At 46.6% G+C, this 23834-nt stretch overlaps 1 protein-coding gene and 1 long non-coding RNA gene across 2 annotated transcripts in view; one reads left to right on the top strand and one right to left on the bottom strand.

Moving 5' to 3' along the window:
• The window catches only part of ANKLE2 (ankyrin repeat and LEM domain containing 2), a 24549-nt gene extending 2055 nt beyond the window's left edge, over positions 1-22494 (bottom strand). The window contains exons 1-12 of the mRNA XM_069557093.1: positions 22091-22494; positions 13712-14182; positions 12034-12228; positions 10462-10655; positions 10197-10385; positions 7172-7294; positions 5272-5338; positions 3545-3717; positions 2725-2831; positions 1828-2018; positions 900-1536; positions 215-346 (exon numbers count right to left, since the gene is read on the bottom strand). Of these exons, the coding sequence (XP_069413194.1) occupies positions 215-346; positions 900-1536; positions 1828-2018; positions 2725-2831; positions 3545-3717; positions 5272-5338; positions 7172-7294; positions 10197-10385; positions 10462-10655; positions 12034-12228; positions 13712-14182; positions 22091-22277 (2666 nt within the window). The 5' untranslated portion in view covers positions 22278-22494. The remainder of the gene's footprint in view (positions 1-214; positions 347-899; positions 1537-1827; positions 2019-2724; positions 2832-3544; positions 3718-5271; positions 5339-7171; positions 7295-10196; positions 10386-10461; positions 10656-12033; positions 12229-13711; positions 14183-22090) is intronic.
• Positions 22418-23834, top strand: LOC138422345 (uncharacterized). The gene is made up of 2 exons (XR_011249842.1): positions 22418-22637; positions 22773-23834. It is a non-coding gene; the product is annotated as an uncharacterized lncRNA (long non-coding RNA).

The raw sequence follows: 23834 nt of genomic DNA, 5'->3' as shown, positions 1-23834 counted from the left end.
GAAGACTGAAAGCTCACTACCATTCCCCACACGAGTGGCATGTGACCCTGAGCAGGAACCTGGGCTACTTCCGTCCCATACCCACTTGTCAGCAGCACCCTTCCACTTTGTCACCCCCAGCCACACATCAGGGGACTTCCCACCAGCTTGGCTAACGGGTCTGTGTGAACTTCCCCATGAATCTAGCAACTCTGATCCCCGGGCCTGTGGGTACCTCTGTCTGTCCGAAGGCGAGTAGCAAAGGACAGTGCTCCTCCACCTGTGTACGGCTGGGTACTGGCGAGGGTCCACATCCGTGCACTCCAGGGCTGCCAGAACATCCCGATCCAGTTTTGACGGCTCTTCTCTAGAAGGCACGAGAAGCAGAAACCTCCGTGATTACACCCAGAAATCCAGCACCACTGTGTCCATTGCCGCCACCACAGGCACTAGCTGCAGGCTGCAATCCGGGGTGGGGGTGGGGATGAGGGTGAAGGTGGGACCAGCATGGCTGGGGGCGGCAGAGGGAATGTGCTGCCCACAGGGAGGAGACCCCAGCCCCAGCCCTGCTGGCAAGACGCGCTCTGTGTATAACCACCTCTAGGAAGTCAGAGCAGAAGGGGGAACAGGCCATCAGCTGGACAACTGAGACTGACCCCAAGATGGCCTTTCTTCCTAAAACTCATAGGACAGCTCAGTCACGGTGGGAAGTACAGTGGACGCGAGGAGGAGCCAGGAAGGAAAATGCTGTCTCCCACTGGCTTGGAGGACCAATGAAGATGGATAGAAAGCCACCAACTCATGAGACAGATGGAACAAGTGCCTGTTAGGCTGGCCGGGTTGGAGGGAAGTGTCCAAGAATCATACTGGCGCCTGTGCCCACCACCCCCCAATACACATGCATGCTCCCCAACTCATACCCAAAAAGGAAGAGCCTCTGGACAGGCTCCTTTGAGGCAGGAACCTCCGAGGGCTCCGAGCCATTGCCATAGCGGGGCTCATGCACAGAACTGTCCGGATTCAGGCACATGTTAGCAATTCCAGCAGACATCTCATTTTCTGTCCTTCCCTGGTTATTTGCAAGTCTATCAGCACCAAGAGATTCTAACACGTCACTTCCTCCTGCATTCACTCTTGACGTCAGGATCTTCTTATCTCTAGTTTTCACTCTTTGATTTGGTGTCTTAGAAAAGCTACTTTCTAGATTCTGCAAATTCAATTTATCAAACTCAACAGTCAAGTCACAGACGGGTGACAGGAGGTCTTCCTCCCCACTCTGGGCCTTGGGCCTCTTCCCACTCAGGGTCTTGCCATCCCTCAGAGGGCTGCAAAACCCATTTCTGCTGCTGTGGGGGCTGGTCGGGGCTGAGGCTTCGATAAGTTCTGTCTGCTCCAAGGGGAGGATGTCACACCCCAAGTCTCCAAAAGCAGCTGCCCTGGGTGGGGTGTTGTTTCGAGCTGTGTTTTGCCGGTTTTTTATCTCTTCCAAGCTCATGTCATCATCTTCATCTAGAAACGCCCTCACAGAGATGGAATTGCTGCACTTCCTCTGACGGCCTGTGAGGGAGAGAAACCAGCTCTCAGAGGTGCTGACAAGGGGACTTCAGATGTCACCGCGCATAGCACAAACCCTGTGACAAATCACTCCCATATTCAAAGCCTCCTCCTTGTTGTTTAAGACAGAAAACCTTGGAAAAAGTCAAGCAGGACCCTGCAGACAGAATTACAGGCTCCAGGCCCAGCTGTCCCCCCTCATGGGCAGGAAAATGAGAAGCCACAGGTTCCCACAGACCTGGCCACAGGACAGCTGCCAGTCTTACCAGCCTTGGATTCACTGCGTGTCCTTACCTAGGGCTGAGGTGTCCTCCTGGAGACACACTGCATTTTCTCCCATGTCTTGTAGGTGCTTTTTGCCTACTTCCTGCTGAGTAAGGTATTCTTCTAACTTTTGCAGGCCTGCCTGGGAAGACAGATCAACAAAACAGCCCAAAAAGTCCCAGTATTCGACCCAGGGATACCCCAGTTCATGAGCCAGCTCCCTGTAAGAATAAAGCAAATTAACCAGTTTTGAGAGCAGAAGAAAAACTCACAGAACTGACTACAGAGAAAAGAGACACTTTATGCTGGAAATACCCAAACTGCACCTGCAACCTTGGTTTCATTTTATCCTAAATTTGGGGCTGAAAGAGTATGCTTAACTTCCTGAAGCAGCACCCTCCTCACAGGGTAAGACGGTGCTACGGAATGAGTCAAGGTCACGGTTGAGAAAGGTACCACTTAGAAACAAACCATTCCACTCACACCAACACTCACAAGAGATAAAAAAGGGCAAACTGTAAAAATCCACTAACAAAGAACATTTTGGTTTTCATAAAACAACAGTACAAAGTTGAAGACAATTCTGGTTTGGGCCAGACATAAATGTTTAGAGGTCCTTTTCAAGTTGTGAACTTAAAGCTGGGCATATATTTTAAGAAAAAGTTTCCCTGTGTGGCTCCTTTCCCCACATAGCCTCACGCTCCTTGGACACCCCACCTGACTGCCAGGAGGAACTGTTTTCATGGAGCCTTGCTGCACAGGATGCAGCGTACACCTCTGCAAATTAGACCTTAGTAGAAAGGCTTTTAAAGTCTACCAGTAAACACTTCTGGGAACTACTGTTTTGAAAGCCCCAATCAGCACACCGGCACACAGCACACAAGACACCACCACTCGGCTCTTTGTCACTTCGTGCTCTTTAAGTACCTTCCCACTCTCTCAATGCCTCTTTCTGGATCAGATTTCCTGACACTGTGGAAGAAGCCCGCTTTCTCTCGAGGCGGGGTTTTCCAGAGTCGGCGAAAATCTTCTGCCTAGAACAGAAAGTGTGTTGATATGTGCTATGCACCCACACTGCCAGGCAGTACCCCCACCCAACCCCAAATACAGTGCAAGCAATGTGCCCTCCTGCCCTGGAGCTAAGGAACTTCAGCTGTATCACAGTAGAGGCCAGGAGGGACCCTGGCAAGGTCTGGGCTGGGCTGAGGGTCAGAACTGAACCAGGAGAGTTTGAGGGAGACCCTACAGACCTGCTGCCCAATAAGCGCTTTTTATGTTTCATGCAGCTAAATCTATTCCTAACATTTTATAGTTTAAGGTAACTAACTACAGCTTTCTTTTACCAAGAGGAAAGAGTGCATACAGGTCAGTATATGAAGTACCTCCATCTGGAAGGTGAACTTCAGAGTCTGCAAGTGGAAGTTTCCTAGTGACAGCACAAATCCAAGGACAATGGAATGGGCATGTGCTGCGCAAGGTCCTGGGCACAGGCAATGCCAGCACGGGGAGAGTAAGCCCGGGTAAACCTCATTTCTTGGGAGCACCGCTTGTCACATACTGCTCTGGCTAACAATAATAGGGTCAAGACACTCTTGTTCCTCCAGGAAAGTTCTAAAGCCTCACTGACAACTCTGGAGTTTCATGAGACCTGGTCTCCAGGACCAAGCACAAAGCAAAAGGCTGGAAAAACCCAGCACTCCTGGTGGGGACAGCCAGGAGTTGTTCCAGAACCTTCACAGATGCTCACCTTGGATGGACTCAGGGGCCCTGCAAAGGCTCGAAGGGTTAGAACAGGGTCTTTGGAGAAGCCTCGAGTGTGGCCAATGTGAGAGACCTCGCCTGTCTGGTCTGAAGACCACAGCTCCCCGATCACAGGAGAAGACATGTCCTCTGCCCTCAGGAGGGGCACATAGTAGTGACCTGGGAGGAGAAAACACATGGGGCTAGGTGATGTGTGTGAACAGCCTGCACCACAGCGGCTGTTGCTGCTGCTGCTGCTAAGTCACTTCAGTCGTGCCTGACTCTGTGAGACCCCATAGACGGCAGCCCACCAGGCTCTGCCATCCCTGGGATTCTCCAGGCAAGAACACTGGAGTGGGTTGCCATTTCCTTCTCCAATGCATGAAAGTGAAAAGTGAAAGTGAAGACGCTCAGTTGTGTCCGACTCTTCGCGACCCCATGGACTGCAACTGCCTTCTCCGACAGTGGCCATTAGGCCCTGGGAATCGGCCTGCGAATCAGCTGGGTTATTACCCCACAGGCTCTGCATGCCAGTCAAAGATATTAACAGTAAAAAGGCTGAGAAAGCTCTGGAGCCAGAGCAACTGAAGAGAGGTCAGTCTGCGCCAGACTCCTGCACCTAACGAGCCCCACACTCTTCCTCTGCAGAGAAATAAGGAGGAGAAGAAAAAAGGAAAGGGGAGCAGCAAACACATGCTCGTTCCCCGGTTCGTAGGAGGACTGAGAGGGACCTGTAAACCAGAGCAGCTGAAGAGGAGCTGGAGAAACCTTACAAAGAAGATGCATGTCAACCTCCGTCCTCCCCCAACTCCTATTCTGTTTCATATGTTACAATTTTGTTATTACTGAACACATATATCCAAATAGACCTGGAATCACACACTTTGGTATGGAATCTGAAAAGGACAAAGGCTGTGAAGCCACAGGGACAATGTGGCAGGAAAGCACCAAGGACACCACGCGAGCGATGGTGGTGGCTGCCGGGGACCCATAAGACTTCACACCAAGAGGCCTCACTGAGCCCTGCACTAAAGAAACCACCGGGGATCTGGGCAGGAATGGAAACCAGAGGGAAGAAGATAAAGACGAGCACACAGGGGAGGCAAAGATCTTCCAGTATCTGCAGCAAGGCCACTGAACAAGCTGCTGCCAACTGCTCAAACTCCCTGGAAACAACACAGAGGAAAAAGGGGGTAGGAAGCGGGGCTTTCCACCACCAGGTGCCCTGGAGCCTGCGGGCTGGCTGGGACACAGCCTGGGCGCTCTGGGCCAGAGGCTGGAGGCCCCGGGAAACCAAGCAGGAAGGACTGGCCCATGGGCTATGGTCTGAGAAGCCCTTGGCCTGGAGAGTGGTGATCCAGGGCCAGGAGGTCGCAGAAGCAGAGACGGGGACAGCCTGGGCAGAGGGTGGTGGAGGACAGGGAGCCACAACCACTGACATAGGGGCTCCAGGCAGGCCTATCCTGCCTTCTGGCTGCCCTGCAGGCTGTGGCCAAGGAAGAAGCGCCGGAGGCAGCTGCTGCCCAAGAGGCTGCAGAGGTCAAGGGGTGAGGCCGCAAGCAACAGTCAAGTGACAGACAACTTGGTCTCCCAGAAAAGGGAGGTGGAACCCAGGGGAATTCTGAGGGGGTCCCAACAGCCCCCTGGCTTCACTCCCACACACAAGGCAGCCTAGATGCTGCCAGGACCTTCCTGGAGGGCCTCCTCACTCTGGGCGCCCACTCCCCACCTTACCCTTTAAGTAGTCTCGAATTCGCTCCTTCAGTTCCACAGATTTGTTTTTGCTTCTTTCACAAATAACCTATTCAAAAAAAAAATAAGTGAATGCTCTGAATCGAATTTATCACATTTTCTTATCATGAAAATGATTTTGCAGAAGCAAGTATTAAAGTCAACACAACAAGGATAGATAGATCCTAACACTGAGTATTTCATAAAGCCCACAATAAAAAATGTATGTTTAACAGTGCAATCTTCCTTCTTCAATGTTTTGTAAAAGCTCCAAGGGGCCAGGACAAGGAGAACAAACTCTGAGATTACAGGTAAATTTTACCTTCTTTCTTCATGCTGTCTACATTTACTAATTTTCTACAAGGAAAGGAAACCTAAAGGTGAACCATCAAGTCAGAGCAGACATGTCCACACCTCAGGGCTATACTCTTCACTGCCTGGGAGCCTGTCTTCTACGGTTTGGCTGGACTGAAATACAACTTCTATTGAACAGGGACACAGATGTTTCATTTTTGCAACTACCGGAATCAATGTTCTCAGACATTAGAGAATACAGAGAATTGTGAACATTTTAGCTACAAACAATAAAAAACCAATAACCTTAAAATAAAAAGGAAGGAACCACAAAATTACCATCTCCTGCCAGCCTGTGAGAAAAACAAACTACCACTGCAGAGTGAACCCTTCAAGTAGTGCAACATTTTCTTTTAAACTCTGTAACTGATTGTGAGAGATGTCCAATGCTTTAAAGATGTGTCACCACCTACTGTATAGCATGTAACTCTGCTCATATTATGTGGCAGCCTAGATGGGAGGTGAGTTTGGAAAATGGATACATATTTATGTATGGCTGAGTCCCTCAGCCAGTTTACCTGAAACTATCAAAGCTATCAGTATGATACAAAATAAAAAGTCAAACAAAAACGTGTCACCATCTTATATTGAGAACACACACACACATGCACACAGAAAGCTGAGTCAGATTTATCCAAAATAATGGTAATTTCTGAGTTGCAGAATTGGCTGGTAAATTTTATTCTTTTTATGTGAATTCTAAACTTGCTACAGAAGTGGGTGCAACTTACATAATCACAGCAAATGAAAAGGAGGTGCCACTGCCAGAACAGGATCTTACAAATTCTGTTCCACAGGGTTGGCAGGTCCACGCCAGCCAAGAGCTCCCATGCATGTTACAAACTAACTCATCTTCCAGTTCTTTCAGGTCCACTTTCCTCTCCACCTCACTGCACAGAGGCACTGGTGCCTTCTCCAAAGCACATTTTGCTCAACTGCTGACATACATTCTGACAAGGCCTGTTCCTAAGGCTTGTATGGACCAGGCAAGAATATAGAAGAGGGGCGCAGGACAGCTCCTGGTGCACACCGAGCTGAACACACAAGCAGCAGCATCTTTATCATCATATCATCACTGCCATCATCACCATCTCCATTATCCCTCACCAGTTACCATCCTCCTCACCATCATCTCACATTACCACCACCACCGCCATCACCACCATCATAACTGACTCCATCCTCACCATCTCCATCATCCATGACCACCACCATCAGCAGCACAAGCACCACCTCCCATGTTCTCTCTGACCCTGGTGAGCTGAAGGATGCAGAGGGAACTTGTCAAAACACAGTGAGCCACAGAGGACAGCTTGACCACCCAGTTCAGGAAAATAAAATCTGCAAACTAGGGCAGTTCACTCCCTCCTGGCTCTATAGAGGCATCTTCTTCAGAGCACATCTTACTTGACAATCAAGCTTCTGTTGCCATAAGGCAAACACATGCACACAGTTACTTGTGTCTTCACAGTAGCTGTGGTTGCAGACCTTGTAATTTTATATATTTTCATTTCTAAAACTATGTAGTAAGAGTTTAATAAGTACTTACATCTTCAGGTGTTTTATCATATTTATTCCTCGGGTTTTTTACAATCAAAGGGTGTGAAGAAAGCACATTGACCACATCTACGTTTCCAAACTTACAAGCAAAATGCAATGGTGTGTCGTAGCCCTGGGAGAAATGCAAAAGAAGAACACTTATATACACTTTTTTGGTTCATAAAGTTGCTTCAAGTTACTAAAAATAAGTATTTAGTAAAACAAACAAAAACCCTTAAAAATAAAAGACTATAAAAAGGCAGTGTCTTTATAGCTGAAAAGTAACTGGCACACTAGCATACACCCACTTTATGCCAGGGCGTTAGCCCAGCATAACGCTCTGTTCCTGTGTGTCCAGTGGCTGGGAGGAGCTTACAACAGAGCTAGGATGTAACACCTGGTCAGCAAACAGCCGCTTTAACAATTCAGGGCCCAGTACAGTGTCTTAAAATCAATGCTCATATGGTAAAACAAATAGATAAAAATAAGATCTAGAATTGAGCCAAGCCCATGATTTGGTCTGTACTCAGAATTCTCTCCAATGGCTAGTATTGCAATAAATGAAACTCCCCCCTTCTGACTCCACAAGGTTTTCCAATTCAATCCCTCCCCAGTCTCCCCACAGACCAGCAGGCCCCTGAGCTGTGGAGCCATCGCCGGAGCCATCGCCCCCGGCATGTTCACTTGGATGGCCGCAGACTAGGAGGCAGTTCGACCAAAATAGAATCTGCTTAGGTCCACCTGCAACCACCACACGTTCCAGCCCTTGGGTTCCTCCCTCTACATGCCATGCTGCGTGCTCAGAGCTTCTCTCCCAGCTATCTAGAGTCCCAAGGGCCCTGCTGCCCGCACCCACACTCCCAGCTCCAGTCCCCCTTCTCCAAGGTGAGCCCAGGCCCCAGGGCAAGCAAATACCCTCAGGGCAGCTCCATCCCTGTTCTGCACCTTCTAAGGTCATCTCACTGTCTCCTGGAGCTGCTGACACCGCCCCTGGCTTTCCCACGCAGTAAACAGCCACTAGGCTCTGCCACACACACCCGGCCGACCCACCACAGCTGTAGACACACAGAAGGATCAGAGCTGGGCTCCAGTAAAGCTATACTAACTGAATGGGACAGGCTGCCCCTTGCCAGCCCTGGCTTGCCTGCCTTCTCCCACCAGGCCCTCCCCAGTCCACCTGAGCCGCCTCCAGCCCTGTGGCCAAGGCTGCAGCATCACCACAGCTCCCAGGCAGGCCCAGGGGGCTGGGGCCGCTGCACATCAAGGCCAGCTGTGTCCACTCAGTGCTCAAGATATCAGAGTGCAAAGTGCCCTCCACACTCCCCTTCCTTCTGGCTACCCCTCTTCCTCAAGCACATAACATCCTTCCCTAACCTGCTCTGAGCTTTAGCAGCTTGACCCCAGTCACTTCCCTCACACCTGCCAGCAACTTTCATTCCCGCACAGCTGGGGGGCTTTGGGTCCTCTAGCCACTCCTGGCTGATCCAGCCTCTCCTTCACACCACACCCTCTGCTGAGCCCCTGGGCTTGGAGGTCAACACCAATTAAGGAGGTCAACACCAGTTTAGGCGCTTCCTACTCTCAGTGCCTCGTGGTCAAAGAATGGGATCTGTAACACCTAATTTCAAGAACTTATCCAGTGGTCTCTGTGGACACACATGCATGTTTTCAATGAGCGCTACACAGGCATGGAAAACACTGCGTTATACTTCCGGCAGGGCACACGGGCCTGTATCGCATCAAGAAGTCACACTTCCTAACTGCACTGTCACACACCCTGATTCAGTCTGTTCACACTTAGTCTAATATACTATGACTTTGTTCTTTCTGGCCTATTTCACACTTAATACTGCTTTCATGTAACCACTGTTTCTCTATTATGCTCTTCTTTAATTTTGCCAGCATGGCCAAAATTTTTCCCTCTGTCCTTTTCTCTCTTGTGAGAAAAGTTATTCTGGCTTCCAGTTCTGCATTTCAATGTATCATATTCAATATGTTACAAAATAATCCACTAGGCTTTCTTTATTTCCTCTCCTGCCAACCACGACTTCTCAAACTCCTAGGTTTCGCTCAGAATTTACAGCCCTTGGCTCTCAGCCATCATTGGGTTCTCCCTTATATAAATATGTAAAACTCTTCTATTTCAAGAATCCTTACTTAAGCCTTCAGTTCAGTTCAGTTCAGTCGCTCAGCCGTGTCCGACTCTTTGCGACCCCATGAATCGCAGCACGCCAGGCCTCCCTGTCCATCACCAACTCCCAGAGTTCACTCAGACTCGCATCCATCGAGTCAGTGATGCCTTATGCACCATTAAAAATCACCCCACTGGGGGGCTCCCTGGTGGGTCAGTGGTGAAGAATCTACCTGCCAATGCAGGAGATACAGGTTCAGTCCCTGGGTGGGGAGGATCCCATATGCCGCACAGCAACTAAGCCTGTGCACCACAGCGACTGAGCCCACGCTCTAGGGTCCATGAGCTGCAACTACTGAGCCTGCATGCTGCAACTGGAAGCACGCACACCTAGAGCCTGCACTCTGCAACGAGAAGCCACTGCAATGAGAAGCTTGCACACTGCAACTAGAGAGGAGACCCTACTCTCCACAACTAGAGAAAAAAGCCTGAGCAGCAATGAAGACCCAGCACAGCCACAAATAACTGAATAAAATATTTAAAAACAAAAAAAAAGTCACCCCACTGAACATTTTAACCCCACAGGAAATATTCTTCACAGAACGTTAAATGTAAACAACAAGACATACACAGGACTGTAAGGCACCAAAACCTTTTTACTTCCTTCTCCCTTTAGCTTTGGGGCATTCACTCCCCCTCCTTTCAGCTCAAGCCTCTCCGAAATAAGGCCAGGTGGGAAGTGCCCTGGGGGTAGCTCCACCCTACTTGAGACCCAGGTATGCAGGCCCGCAGGAGGCTCTCGGACCTCAAGGAAAGCGCATCTCCTCTGAGCTGATGCAGAGCAAGGACGCGGTAAACAAACACCCAAATACTGTTTCCACCCCAGGATGGCTACGCGGCATACCACTCGGTCCGGTGTGTTGAGGTACAGGTCCACCACGTAGCAAATGCGCTTCTCCAGCATGTGCGGCTCGTCATCTGGGTACATGAGCCGCATGAACTCAGGGTTCTCCAGCGTCTCCAGGGTAAGCTGGCACACAGCAGCCTGGTTCTCTTTGGCAGCCACATGCATGACATTGTACCGACACCCTTCCTGAAGGAAAACAGCAGACCCTGAGCTTCACTTTCATCACCTGCAGTCTTAATGCTAATGATGCTAACAGGTTTACCTGTACGATGGTTGGGTTGTCCCCCGAACCAATCAGATACCGGGGATTACTCCAGATGAGGTCAGAAAAGGTGTCTTCATCTCCCTTCTCCACAGCTTTCCGAAGTTTGGCAGTGAGGTCTTGTGTGCGCGGATTTTTATAGCTGTTTGCTCGCTCTTTGCTTGCTGTTTCTGACTCAGACAAGTACAACCCGTCTGTCACGAAGAGACAATTGAAGGACATTGAATTTCACAAACATTTTCTCATCATCCACTATGTGCTTCACTGAGGGCAAGAAAAATCTTTCCCACAGATGCTGATGATCTACTTGGGAGTAAAAGGTTAAGAAACAAGGACGATCTGCAGCAGACGGACGCGTGTTCCAGCCTAGGGCAGTGAAGGACAGGCTGTGACGCTCAGCAGGGGGACGCTGCCCAGGATACGATCCACTCCTGCACGGGACCCTGCAAGAACAAGGAGCATCCCCAGCAAGGCAGTGAGTCAAGACGAAGGTCTACTGGCTGAATCACAACACCTGTGGGTGTGTGAAAGCCATTTGAGGAACTATCACCAAACGTGAACAGGGAAACATCTAAGTGTTGGGAATCATCCTGGCTTCTGCTGAGGAAGCGCCTCCATGAAGGGACAGAAGAGGAGGCACATAGCACTCTTGACCCAAGGCCAACTGCCTGCAAGGAGAGCCGCTTGCTCCCTCAGCAACCCCAGCCAGCCTGGGAAGCAGGGCCGCTGTGAGCTCACGGAGGGGCCAGAATGAGGCTAGTCCACTGGGGCTTGTATGATGCTGACAGCAAAGGCCCCACAAGACCCTGGTCCTGAGCTGGGAGTGGCAGTGGCCAGGTTTCCAGCTAGACGGCTCCCGAAGGCAAGCTCAACTACTGGAGAACTCTTTGAGGCGAAGCAGGTACCACTTGGGCTTCCCTGGTGGTGCAGGCGTAAAAAATCCTCCTACCAATGCAGGAGATATAAGAGAATGCAGGTTTGACCCTGGTCGGGAAGATCCCCTGGAGAAGGAAATGGCAACCCACTCCAGTATCCTTGCTTGGAAAATTCCATGCACAGAGGAGCCGGGCGGGCTACAGTCCATGGGGTCACAGAGTCGGACATGACTGACTGAGCACATGCACAACAAAGTGCTTTCACAAGTACAAGCACAAGCAAAAGCAAGCACCACGAGTCTTAGAAGAAGGTGTAGCTTTGGGGCGGAAGTAGATAGGTCTCAGCATCTAAAAAGGCCTAGAACCCAACAGGCTGCAGGAGAGAAAGTGCGATAAGAGGGACAGAACACAGGACAATGGAGGCCCTTCCGCTGCATCTCCCATGGCCCTGTCAGCTTTGGGGCCTCAACAGCTGCCTGGCCCACTCAGCTCCTGTTGCCTCAACCCAGACCAGCCAACTGACCCATCCTCCTCCAGCTGCTCCGTGGCCTGGGCCTCAGCTCTCTACTCCCAGCACACTGGACTTCTCTCAAAGATGGAGAAAACTAGTTACCAAGGAAGAGGGTGTAAAATACCCAGGAGTAAATCTGACAGTAATGCCAGATATGAACTGCTATATAATGACCTTTTAACCCACCATTGCTAAAGAGCGGCGCCGTTTTCACAGGAGAAAGTGGTAAAGAGGTTTTGCTCGGAGAAGGGAAATAATCACAGCTTCCTCTGGCAAATTTCTCAGCATCTTCTCTGTTTGTAAAAGCTTTAAATCGGGATCCTTTGTTCATCTTGACAGCTTGTAAGGCTTCCTTTTTATCTTCATAAACGTGAATCCTCTCTGTATGGGAAAAGCGACAAAGGAAAATCAGAGATGATTAACTGGAGCCCTTGTCACCTAATTCACACTTGAAGCCCCCTGGGTTTGTTTATTAACAATTGTTACCCAGTAGCCTGATTTTTCCTCTCATTAATAGTTCAGATTTTTAAACTTCAAAAAAAAAGGGCTTCAGTTAGCAAAAAGAACACAGTAAGTTTGATCATATGAATATGCATGAATATAAATGATAAATATTTTATATCTGTATCTGCACTTTTTATACCTAAGGATATAAAAATGAAATTTATGGACCAACGATCTAAATAATTTTAAAAGTAAGTCAAAAAACTATGACTATTGGACTTCCCTGGTGGTCCAGTGGTTAAGAATCTGCCTGCCAATGCAGAAGACATGGGTTCAACTCCTGCTTTGGGAAGATTTCCACATGCTGCGAAGTAAGACAACTACTGAGCCCTTGCCCTAGAGCCTGTGCTCTGCAACAAGGGAAGCCACAGCAATGAGAAGCCCATGTACTGCAACTAGAGAAAGCCCAAGTGTAACAACAAAGACCCAGCACAACCATAAACAAGTAAATAAAAAATACATACACACACAAAGGGTACTAGATATAAAAATAAGACAGGTTTCCCTTATTTGAAAAGACCAAAAGGGAAGTTTAATAACATGCAGTATGGTTGATGGAACAGAAACAAGATACTTGTTTTCCCTTTTCAGATAGACCAAAATGTACATTTCACATTATAGAGAGGCTAAAAAGTCACTCATTCACAGCAAATAGTAATATCTTTTGGAGGACAGTAGCTTTCAGTTTTAAAAATGCATATTGAAAAAAAATGCAAAAAACCTTTTGACCTGACACTTACCAATTTTATAAAAATAAAAATAATGTACATACTTACATATATATGTTAAATATAAATTAAAATATATTAAAAATATAAAGTAATTAAAATTTAAATATATAAATAAAACATAGTAAGCAGGGTCAGGAATGATACACAAAACAGTAAGATTTGGGTGGGGAGGAATAAGTTTCATCTTTATAGACTACACACATATATATCAAGCTTTCACTACTTCTTTCCAATGCTATTTTAGTCTTATTTAAAATTACAATTCTTTAATGTTGAAAATTATAACTTCACTGGCTATTTGCATTCATTAATATAAAAGGTGGTCAGGTTACAGAGAATTTTAAAAAAGTGAGGGAGATAATTAATCAAAAAATGGAGCCAATCCATAAATATTTATAAGTGAACTATATCTCCGTAGAATCCAATTTCCTTAATTTCTAAAAATTCCTATAGATTTACAAAAAATTCAGGAGCGTTCTATACAAAAATGTGAACAATGGTTAGTTTGGAGGAGTATTATGGTGACTAAAGTCTTCTTTCTTCTCTTCTGTAGTTTGTGATTTTTCAAAATCCCTCTCCCCCGATGTAAATGAACCACCTGTGTAAAAGAAACCTACTGGTCATATTACCATTTCTTGCTGGGGTGTCCTCAAAGGCCGGGCACACCCCATAGTAGAGAGGCACCTCTGCAGAGGCCCTCAGCACGGCTTTCTGGCTGTTGACGCTGCCTGAGGCACTGAAGAGCACTGAACAGGTCTTAGATGTCACGGCGTCTTCCTCTGGAGGATTCAAGCCCACACTATAACCAAAGTCTCTGTCTTCAGAAAAGCTGAGCTGCTCAGCTGGGCTCCCTACTGCAGACTTCACAATCCTTTGTGTGTCCTGGCCCAGGGATGGGGCATCTGCGCCACCAGGGTCGGACAGGTGTGAAGGCAGTGTACCATGCTCTAACAAAGCCTGAGCCAGTTTTTTCTCAAAAATGAACCTTGTTGTTGATGTAATGGGTCCACATTTCAATCCAGCTTTGACAATCTCTTCTCTAAGCTCATCTGGATTCAGGAGCTTCAATCGTGCCAAGATGGTATCCATTGTCATTTCACCTAGGCCCAAAAGAACGAAAATCAATTTGATGGCTGTAAGTACGTCTTCTCTTAAACAAATTCAGCAAAGTTGCAGGATACAAGATTCATGTACAGGAATCTGCTGCTTTTTTATACACTAATAATGAACTACCAGAAAGAGAAAGTAACAAATCCTGTTTAAAATCACATCAAAAAGAATAAAATGCCTAGGAATAAACTTAACTATAGAGGTAAAGACCTGAAGACCTGTGAAGACAGACATTTCTACAAAGATATACAGGTGGCCAACAGGGACATAAAAGGTACTCAACATCACTAATTATTAGAGAAATTCAAGTCAAAACCACAATGAGATATCACCTAACACTGTCAGAATAGTTATCATCAGAAAGTCTACAAATATCAAAGGCTGGAGATGTGGAGAAAAGGGAACTCTTGTACACTGTTGATGAGACTGCAAGATGGTATAGCCACTACGGAAAAACAATATGGAGGTTCCCAAAAAACTAAAAACACTACTACCATATGATCCAGCAATCCCACTTTTGGGACCTATCTATCTATACACACAAACCCAAAGGAAACAAAAGTGCTAATCTGATATGAGCACCCCAATGTTCACAGCAGCATTATTCACAATAGCCAAGCTACAAAAAATGAAATTTTGCCATTTGCAACAACATGGAAGAGCTTGGAGGGTATTATGCTTAGTGAAAGAAGTCAGACAGAAAGACAAATACTATGTGTAGTCACGTGTATGAGGAATCTAGAAAATAAGACTAGTGAATACAATAACAAAGAAACAGATTCACAGATAAAAGACAACTAGTGGTTACTGGTGGGGAGGAAAGGGAGGGGCAAGAGCTGGTATGGGATTAAGAAATGCAAACTACTAGGTATAAAATAGACAAGGAATAAGGATAGGTTTCTGTCACAGGGAATTATAACCATTATCTTGTAATAACTTTTAATGGAGTACAATATGTAAAAATACTGAATCACTATGCTGTAACCTGAAACTAATATGACATTGTAAATCAGCTATACTTCCATTTTTTTTAAAAAGTGGCAAAAGAGCTGGCTCAGGGAATTCCCTGGTTAGGACTTCGTGCTTCCATTGCAGGGGGCTTGACCCTTGATTGGGGAACTAAGATCCTGAAAGCAACAGACTGTGACCAAAAAAAAAAAAAGGTTGACTTCAAAGTTTCATCTCAACCCATTATTTCCCCATATTCTTTGCAGCCTATGATACGATCTCATCACACCAACATTCTAGGGAGGCCAGCACGCTGGAGAAACAGGTGCACCACTTGTCGCTAGTTGCAGTGTGCATGTGTGTGTGCTAAGTCACTTCAGTCGTGTCCAACTCTTAGTGACCCCATGGACTGTAGCCCACCAGGCTCCTCTGTCCATGGAATTCTCCAGGCAAGAATACTGGAGTGGGTTGGCATGCCTTCCTCCAGGGGATCTTCCTGACCCAGGGATCCAACCTGTGTCTCTTCTGTCTCCTACATTGACAGTCAGGCTCTTTACCTCTAGGGCCACCTGGGAACGCCAGCTGCAGAATAATTAGGAAGAAATCCCCAGGAAAGCAACTGGACAATGTCCATCAAAACTCCAACTCCAGAAATTTATCCTACAGATACATCTGTACTTTATTCCATACATGATGAGAGATTATGCAAAGATTTAAACAGAAGAGCCACACAGATAGCTCTGGAAGTCATTTTGCTAATATTGATGACAAATAGCTAATATTTAACATGTGGAGGGATTCCCAAGTGCCTGGTTCTATCCTAAGCACTCTGTCTACACTAAATTACTTAAAATTCACAGTAACTCTGCATGAAAGTTTATTGCCATTGCTCACCCCTGCTTCACAGATGGAGATCCTAAATCAGAGAAGCTAAGTGACTTGTTCAAGTTATACAGTCACCAATCAAATGGATGTGAACTGGAGCTGGAGCTTTCAACAGTACGTTTAGAGAAAGAGCAGTTAAATCTATGGTACAGGTTTAAGTACGATCAGCTAGAATTGGGAGAAGGTAAGAAAGGACAGAGCATGGGTCACTGCTGCAGTTACTGGGGCTGGAGGTGAGGGCTCAGACTAGAGAAACAGGATGTCTTGACCACAGATCAGATGCCAGGAGTGGGGTCTGGTGGGACTGTAGTGGGCCTATAGTAATACCTAGATTTCCAGTCTAGATGCCTAGAAAGCGATTCTCCCTGAGGCAGAGAATATGAAAGATGCAAATGGGGATTTAGGAAGTGAGTATCAGAGACACCCACCGCACATCAAGTAGGCATTTTAATTTTCAAGTCTGAGATTCAGAAGACATTCAGAGTGAGAAAAACAGAGCTGGGTGTCAAGGGTATGTATATGAGTGCTTAATCCTTGCCTCAACACCTTGTCTCCAATTCACTGGGCTGTCATGCAGACAGCAGAGCGAGCTTGGACTCAGTAACAGCTGAATGATAGTTACTTCTGTATTTTTCTTTTTAAATAAATTTTTATACCACCCTTCCCCCATTCACACACTCCAAGACTTTTCAAACAATCAATGTATTGCATAGCCCCCTCTAGAGCTGCCAAGAAAATAAAGGGGGAGGCCAACTGACTACAGGAGCCCACTCAAAGAGAGCCCCTACGGGGAGTCTGAACATTAGGCATAAGGTCAACAGATGTGATAGGGGGCTGGTATGAGAAGTACAGGACAGGCTGAAGCCACACGCAAGGCAAAGTAGGGGTGGGGAGGACTGGGGCAGATGTTATGAACAAATGGAGAGAAATTCCACCTGATCCTGATAATATTCTCTTTTGCATATACCATCCCTGTGTCCTGACTCTAAAGCTATCTTTTAAAAAAATTTACTAGATTGACGTAAAAGTAATTGCAGTTTTTGACAGTGAATTTTAAATCATTATAACTAGCCCCAAACACATCTTTATTAATCGAAATAGGAATCATTACAATCAACACATTTTTTTCCAATGAGAAAAAAAAAAATCCATGCTTCAAGACTTGACAAACTCTTGGAAAGCATTTTCTGCCTCCTGCTGGTGTGGAAGTGCTTTCCCTGCAAAAAGTTGTTGAGATGCTTGAAGAAGTGGTAGTCAGCTGGTAAGAGGTCAGGTGAAAATGACGGATGAGGCAAAACTTTGTAGCCTAATTCGTTCAACTTTTGAAGGGTTGATTGTGTGATGTGTGGCCAGATATTGTGGAGAATTCGGCCCATTTTGTTGACCAGTGCCAACTGCAGGCGCTGCAGTATCCAGTGCATCTCATCGATTTGCTGAGCGTACTTCTCAGATGTAAGGGTTTTGCCAAGATTCAGAAAGCTGCGGTGTATCAGTACAGCAGCAAAGCACCAACAGTGACCAAGACCTTTATTTGCTGCAAGTTTGGCCTTGGGAAGTTATCCTTCTCGGAACTTCTTGGCCCAACCACTGAGCCAGCTGTTGTATACAATGCACTTTTTGTTGCATGTCACAATCTGATCAAGAAATGGTTCGTTGTTGTTGAGTAGAATAAAAGCTGACAACACTCCAAAACAACGATTTTTTAAAATTTTCGGTCTGTTCATGCAGTACCCACTTAACAAGCTTTTTCACCTTTCCAATTTGCTTCAAATGCCAAATGACCACAGAATGCTCGATACTGAGTTCTTCGGCAACCTCTCATGTAGCTGTAAGAGGATAAGCTTCAATGATTGCTCTCTGTTGGTCGCTGTCAACTTCTAGCGGCCGGCCACTAAGCGCTTCATCTTCAAGGGTCTTGTCTCCTTTGCAAAACTTCTCGAACCACCACTGCATTGTACGTTCACTGGCAGTTCCTGGGCCAAATGTGTTGATGTTTCAAGTTGTCTCAATGCTTTATGGCCCATTTTGAACTCGAATTAAAAAAAAAAAATTGCTCAAATCTGCTTTTTGCTTAACATCATTTCTGTAGTCTAAAATAAATATAAAATTAACAGCAAGTAATAAGTCATCAGAAAAAAAAAGCGAGAAACACACATTAAAATGATAACATAACCACATGTATTTAAGAATTATCCCAATATTAAATGGCAAAGTTTAACAATGCAAAACCGCAACTACTTTTACACCAACCTAATGTTTTTAATTGGAGAATAATTGCTTTATAATGTTGTAAAGATTTCTGTCATACATCAACATGAATCAGCCATAGGTATACATATATCCCCTCCCCTCTTGAACCTCCCTCCCACCTCCTATCCCTCTAGGTTGTCACAGAGCACTGGGTAGAGCTCCCTACAAAATACAGCAAATTCCCATCTATTTTACATATGGTAATGTATGTTTCAATGCTACTTTCTCAATTCCTCTCATTCCCTGCTTCCCTGCTGTGTCCACAAGTCTGTTATCTATATCTGTGTCACTACTGCTACCCTGCAAATAGGTTCATCAGTACCATTTTTCTAGATTCCATATATATGTGTTAATATATGATACTTGTTTTTCTCTTTCTGACTTGCAACTTCACTCTGTATAACAGGCTCTAGGTTCATCCACCTCAGTAGATCTGACTCAAATTTGCTCCTTTTTATAGCTAAGCAATATTCCATTGTATATACATATACACACAACACAACTTCTTTATCCATTCATCTGTCGATGGATATCTAGGTTGATTCCATGTTCTGGCTATTATAAACAGTTAAAGCTATCTTTTTAATATAGGCTAATCTGAAGAGGGGTTTGTCCTTGTAACCAAGTAAGCCATGAAGAGAACAATTACATTATATCACTAACTGTGTGACCCTGAGCAAGTTATGTAAACTCTAAGCCTCAGTTTCCTCATCTATAAAACAGATACAATAGCTCTACTTCTTAGCTTAACAAGAATTAGATAAAATATAATGCATGTGTTTGACACTGACAAAGCATCCATAAACGTCAGGGATATGAAGTTATTACTAAGTAAATACAAGCTTATTAGCCTTGCAGAATACACAGTATGCTAGAAAGTCAACTCGAATAAAGACAAACATATATCCTGTTACTGATATTCTTAATACACAAATATTTGCTTATGTGTGGGAAAGAAAAGATAAAGCAGAAAATAATGAGACTAGTTAGCTTCAGGGGAGGGTGGGAAACAGATAGGAAGGCCAGAGGGCAGAGGAGAGGACACTTCTGAATGATTTTATGTTCTGACTTTTAGTAACACAGTCTGTGATTCACATACACAAAAACTACGTAAATAAACAAATAGATAGGGGAAACCTCCAAATGGCATACAAACCAAAACAAATGCGCTCATCAGTATTACAAGTTAGTTACATAATGAAAGGGAGAAGCAATGTAGCCACTGAAAAATAAAATGTGATGCTCTCCTCTAAGGATAAAGACAGCAAGGGTACACAGACACTCTAGCTGGAAGGTAGGTTTTCACAGTGGTATAAGTTAGTGATTCTGAAGCTTTTTGTGTGTCCGCTAGGTATCAGCAAATAATTGGATATATTGTGGCTGCTAAGACCCAGGCTCCTCACTGACAGAGAAGGGAGAGGCTACAACAGGCCTCAGAAAATTTCTGTAAAGGGCCAAGAGTAAATTTTGAGGCTCTATGAGCCCAAGAACCTGCAAACACTCAAGAGCCATAGATAAAAGACGGCTGTCTTCCAAAAACAGGTAGGAGTCAGACTTGGCCTGTGGACCATAGTTGCTGACCCTTGGGCTAGAGTTAGAAGTATCTGCAACATGTCCATTCACTTGATAGAAACATAAAGATAGAGATTAAGAAACTGAGGCAGGTCTGTAGACTGTATAACGCTTCCTGACTTTACTACTAGCAGTATGATTACACAAGATCCTAACATTTGGGAATCTAAGTATACAGGGTTTCTTTAACTCTTTATTTTATATTTTAATTATAAACATAAGAAGTTGAAAAATGGTACAGAGGTCTTGTGGACTCACCATGTGGCTTCCCTCAGTGGGACACCTGAAACACTGCATCCAACCCAGGCAGCCGACCCTGGCTCTACACCCTAAACTAACCGCACCCTCACCGGGTTCTGCAGTCACTCTCGTATGTTTTTGTATGTAACTTTGTGATCGCTTACCACATGATCGTTTATCACACGAATAGCTTCACATAGACATGCTAAATTACTGAACTGTTCCATCACCACAAAGATCTTCCTGCCAACCCTTCACTATCATATCCAATCTCCTCCACTGTTCCCTACACATGAAAACCACTGAGGAGTCCTCCGTTGTTATAACACCTTCACTTCATGTTATATAAATGGAATTATACACTGCAGACCTTTTAAGGTTGGCTTTTTTCACTCAGCATAATGCCCTTGAGATCCATCCGAACTGCTGATGGAGCAACAATTTGGCCTCACTGCTGAGCAGCATTCCACAGCATGAAGATGCCAGCTTTATCCTTCAGACACATCTGGGCTGTTCCAGTTTTTGGCAATTACAAATGAAGTTATAAACGTTTGCATAAGCGTTTTCGTGTGAAAATAAGTTTTTGACCCTCTAGGGTAAAGGCCCAAGAGTGAAGTACAGGTTCAACTATTTGAGAAACTGGGAGTTTGACTTCAGAATGACTGCACCTTTAAAATTTTTACCAGCAGTAAATTTAAAAAAAAAATTTCTACCAGCAGTAAATGAGACCCAGTTTCCCAGGGTTTCCACTAGCATTACCAAATGTCATTGGTATTTTTTTATTCTAGCCATTCTCATAGGTGTGTAGTGATATCTCATCATAAGTTTAATCTGCAGTTTCATGACTAGCTAGTGATGTTGAACATCTTTTCACATGTGTTTATTTCTTCTGTACCATTTTTGTAATTTTTTGTCTGAAGTGACTTAGAAATATAAGTTAAAAATTTAAAAAGAAATAAATAAGACACTCCAAACTGTAATTTCTTAGCCTCTGGTGGCTCAGACCCTAAAGAATCTGCCTGCAATGCAAGAGACCGGGGTTCCTCGCCTGAGTCAGGAAGATTCCCCTGCAGAAGGGAAGGGCAACCCACTCCAGCATTCTTGCCTGGAGAATCCCATGGACAGAGAAGTCTGGTGGGCTACAGTCCATCAGGTTGCAAAGAGACTGACAGCGGCTTTCCCTTCACTTTTCTGACACCACTGGCCCCAACCACCTTCAGTCTTAGTGTCTGCACAGCCTTTCACTGGGGCGTCGTGTTTTCTGACAGGGTTTTCTGTCACAGGGGATTTTCTGACACAGTGCTGACAGTGTACCTGGACATAGCAGCATGTTATTTACTAAAGACATCACCTGAAACTTCCTGAAAGGGATGAGAGAAGGGAAACAACAAGAAACCCAACAGGTTGGAGGGCTAGCTGGACCTCGTGTCAACAGGCCTGCATCTCCACAGGGCTTCTGCCTCGGACTTGTCATCCTCGCCGAGCGGGACCTTCCTGAGGCCTGCTCCCTCAGCTGTGAAAACTAAGTCATCTGGAAGGACCGCTGCAGCACCGAGAGATCTAGGTAGGGTTATCAGCTGTGCTTTTTGCTAATAAAATTCTATCTCCTTATCAGGGTACTTGAGAAACTGTTGTTTATCCTTCAGGAAGAAACCAAACTTGCGGGCAACGCGGTGAAAGAAAACTGAACGAAGGAGGATCTGGGATGCACGCAGGGTGCACACTGCCTTCTCGGTCAAATCAGGGGGCTCAAACCCACAAAACTGGGCACAGACGTGCTCCCGGGCGTCCAGCTTTGCGGCGCTCTCACCGTCTGCAAGTCAAGGACTCGCGCGTTTCACTTCAAGTCTCTTCCCAGAACATCGACTCAGGCCGGGGAGGGGGATCCAAGCCCGGAGAGGAGAAACTAGGGGAGACCCGAGCCGGGGAGGCGGGTGGGAGAAGACGGGAAGCAGGACCCAGGCCCGGGCAAGGGAGCGGGCCCACCCGCGAACCGGTCTTACCTGGATCGGGGGCTGGGCCCGCAGCCGCGCGGGGCGGCGGGTCGGGTGGACCGCTCTGACCCAGGCCCCGCGGCCGCCTGTCCAACCGCCGCACCAGCCAGCGCACCGCGATCAGCAGCACCGAGGCGCCCAGCAACTCCCAGGCCAGCGCCGCCCACTCAGTCGCCGCCAGCCGCGGCCACAGCATCGCCACAACTCGCCCGGTTGCCGCCGCCGCTGCTGCCGCCGAGGCCCGCTCGCTCGAGGACCCCGCGCGCCAGGCTGCCTGCACCACTGCCTGACGGCGCCGCGCCCGGGGGCAGCCGGGGCGGGGCCGGATCCGCAAGCGCGAGACAGGGCGCTTGATCCCGCGCCGGCGCCTGGCGGCTCGACAAGGGAGCGCGGCCGCTACCGCCGCGCCTTCAGACTCCGGGCGCGTGAGGGCGTGGTCGGGCAGTGGCGCGGGCAGCCGGCACGCGGGGTCCTCGGGCAGGCAGACTGCCCCCAGGGGCGGGTCCGAAGACTGGTCCACAGATCCCTGAGGCTCGGGCCTGGAGCCTTGAAAGAGGTTGTCCAGGCGCTGGCAGGTTTCCGAGCGAGTCCCTGGGATCTGGGAGGAGGTTGTGCTGGGGGTTCAGGTCAGGCCGGGTTCCAGTCGCGGTGGAACCACAAATGAACCGCTCTGGTTTCTCTTTTGCGCTAGGTGGAAACACGGCTGCTTTGCGGCTCAAAGCGACCAAAATCCTACAGGCCAGCTCCTGGTATTTTATGGACATGCTTTCAAACAAGGTTTCTGACATCTTGTGATTCTAGAAGACAAATTTCTCCTTGCACTTTCCAGCTGCATCAAGACTGCTACCGAGTTGAAGCTTGCTCGCCTCGTGCAAGGCAGGCCCGATGAGTCCAAGAGAGGAGGTGTAGCGGCAAGGAATAAGAATTTATTTGGAGAGCTGTCTGACTGAGAAGATGGCTGACTAAAGTCTCAAAGTAACCATCTTATCGGAGTCTGGATGGCATATTTTTTTCATATAGGCAGAGAGAGAGAATGAGGAACTAAAGTCAAAAAGCAGAATCGAGAGGGAGAGGTGGCGAGGAAGTAAAAAGGGCCATCAGTCTTGCAAAACATCTCTGGAAAAGGCCAGTCTTTGGAAGGGATGTGTTAATCTCTTCTATCTTGCAGCCATGCACGGGTGGCCAGGGTCAGATTATCTATGAGCTGAACAAACCCACTTTAACAGGCAGAGGAGCAGGGTCCTTTGAGGTGTGCCATTTATGTATGATTATAATAACAGCAACGAAAAGTAAGTCAAAGAAACAGTTCCAGCATGAAGTCAGAATTGGTTCTTCTCTGCAACAACTCCTCTTAACTTGGCAGCAGACTCATGTCTGCATTTGGCTTGTCTGGCTTATCTGACTTCCGTAACTTTCTTAGCCAGTGTAGGTTACTTTCTCACCATCCTGTCCCTGGAGAGATCCACGGCTTCCCAGACACAGATTAACAGCTGTACCTAAGTGACCAGGTGACCCCATTCACTGGACGCAGATGGACAGGCAGGGGAGTGGTCGCTGCAGGCAGGGGAGGGGCTGACTATACAGTGGCTTAATCAATTTTAGCGACTGGTGGAAGCATCTGTCTTAATAGTGGTGGGGTCACACAACTACGCTTGTCAAAACTCTCAGGGCATGTACAATAAAAAGGCAAATTTTACTGTAATTTATACATTTACTTTTTAAATAGAAAAAAACCTAAAGAAATAAAATTGAC

This window comes from Ovis canadensis, chromosome 17 (assembly GCF_042477335.2).
Source record: "Ovis canadensis isolate MfBH-ARS-UI-01 breed Bighorn chromosome 17, ARS-UI_OviCan_v2, whole genome shotgun sequence".
In the NCBI taxonomy this organism is placed as follows: domain Eukaryota; kingdom Metazoa; phylum Chordata; class Mammalia; order Artiodactyla; family Bovidae; genus Ovis; species Ovis canadensis.
Note: the sequence above shows the minus strand (reverse complement) of the source record. Positions and strands in the feature narration are given on the sequence as shown.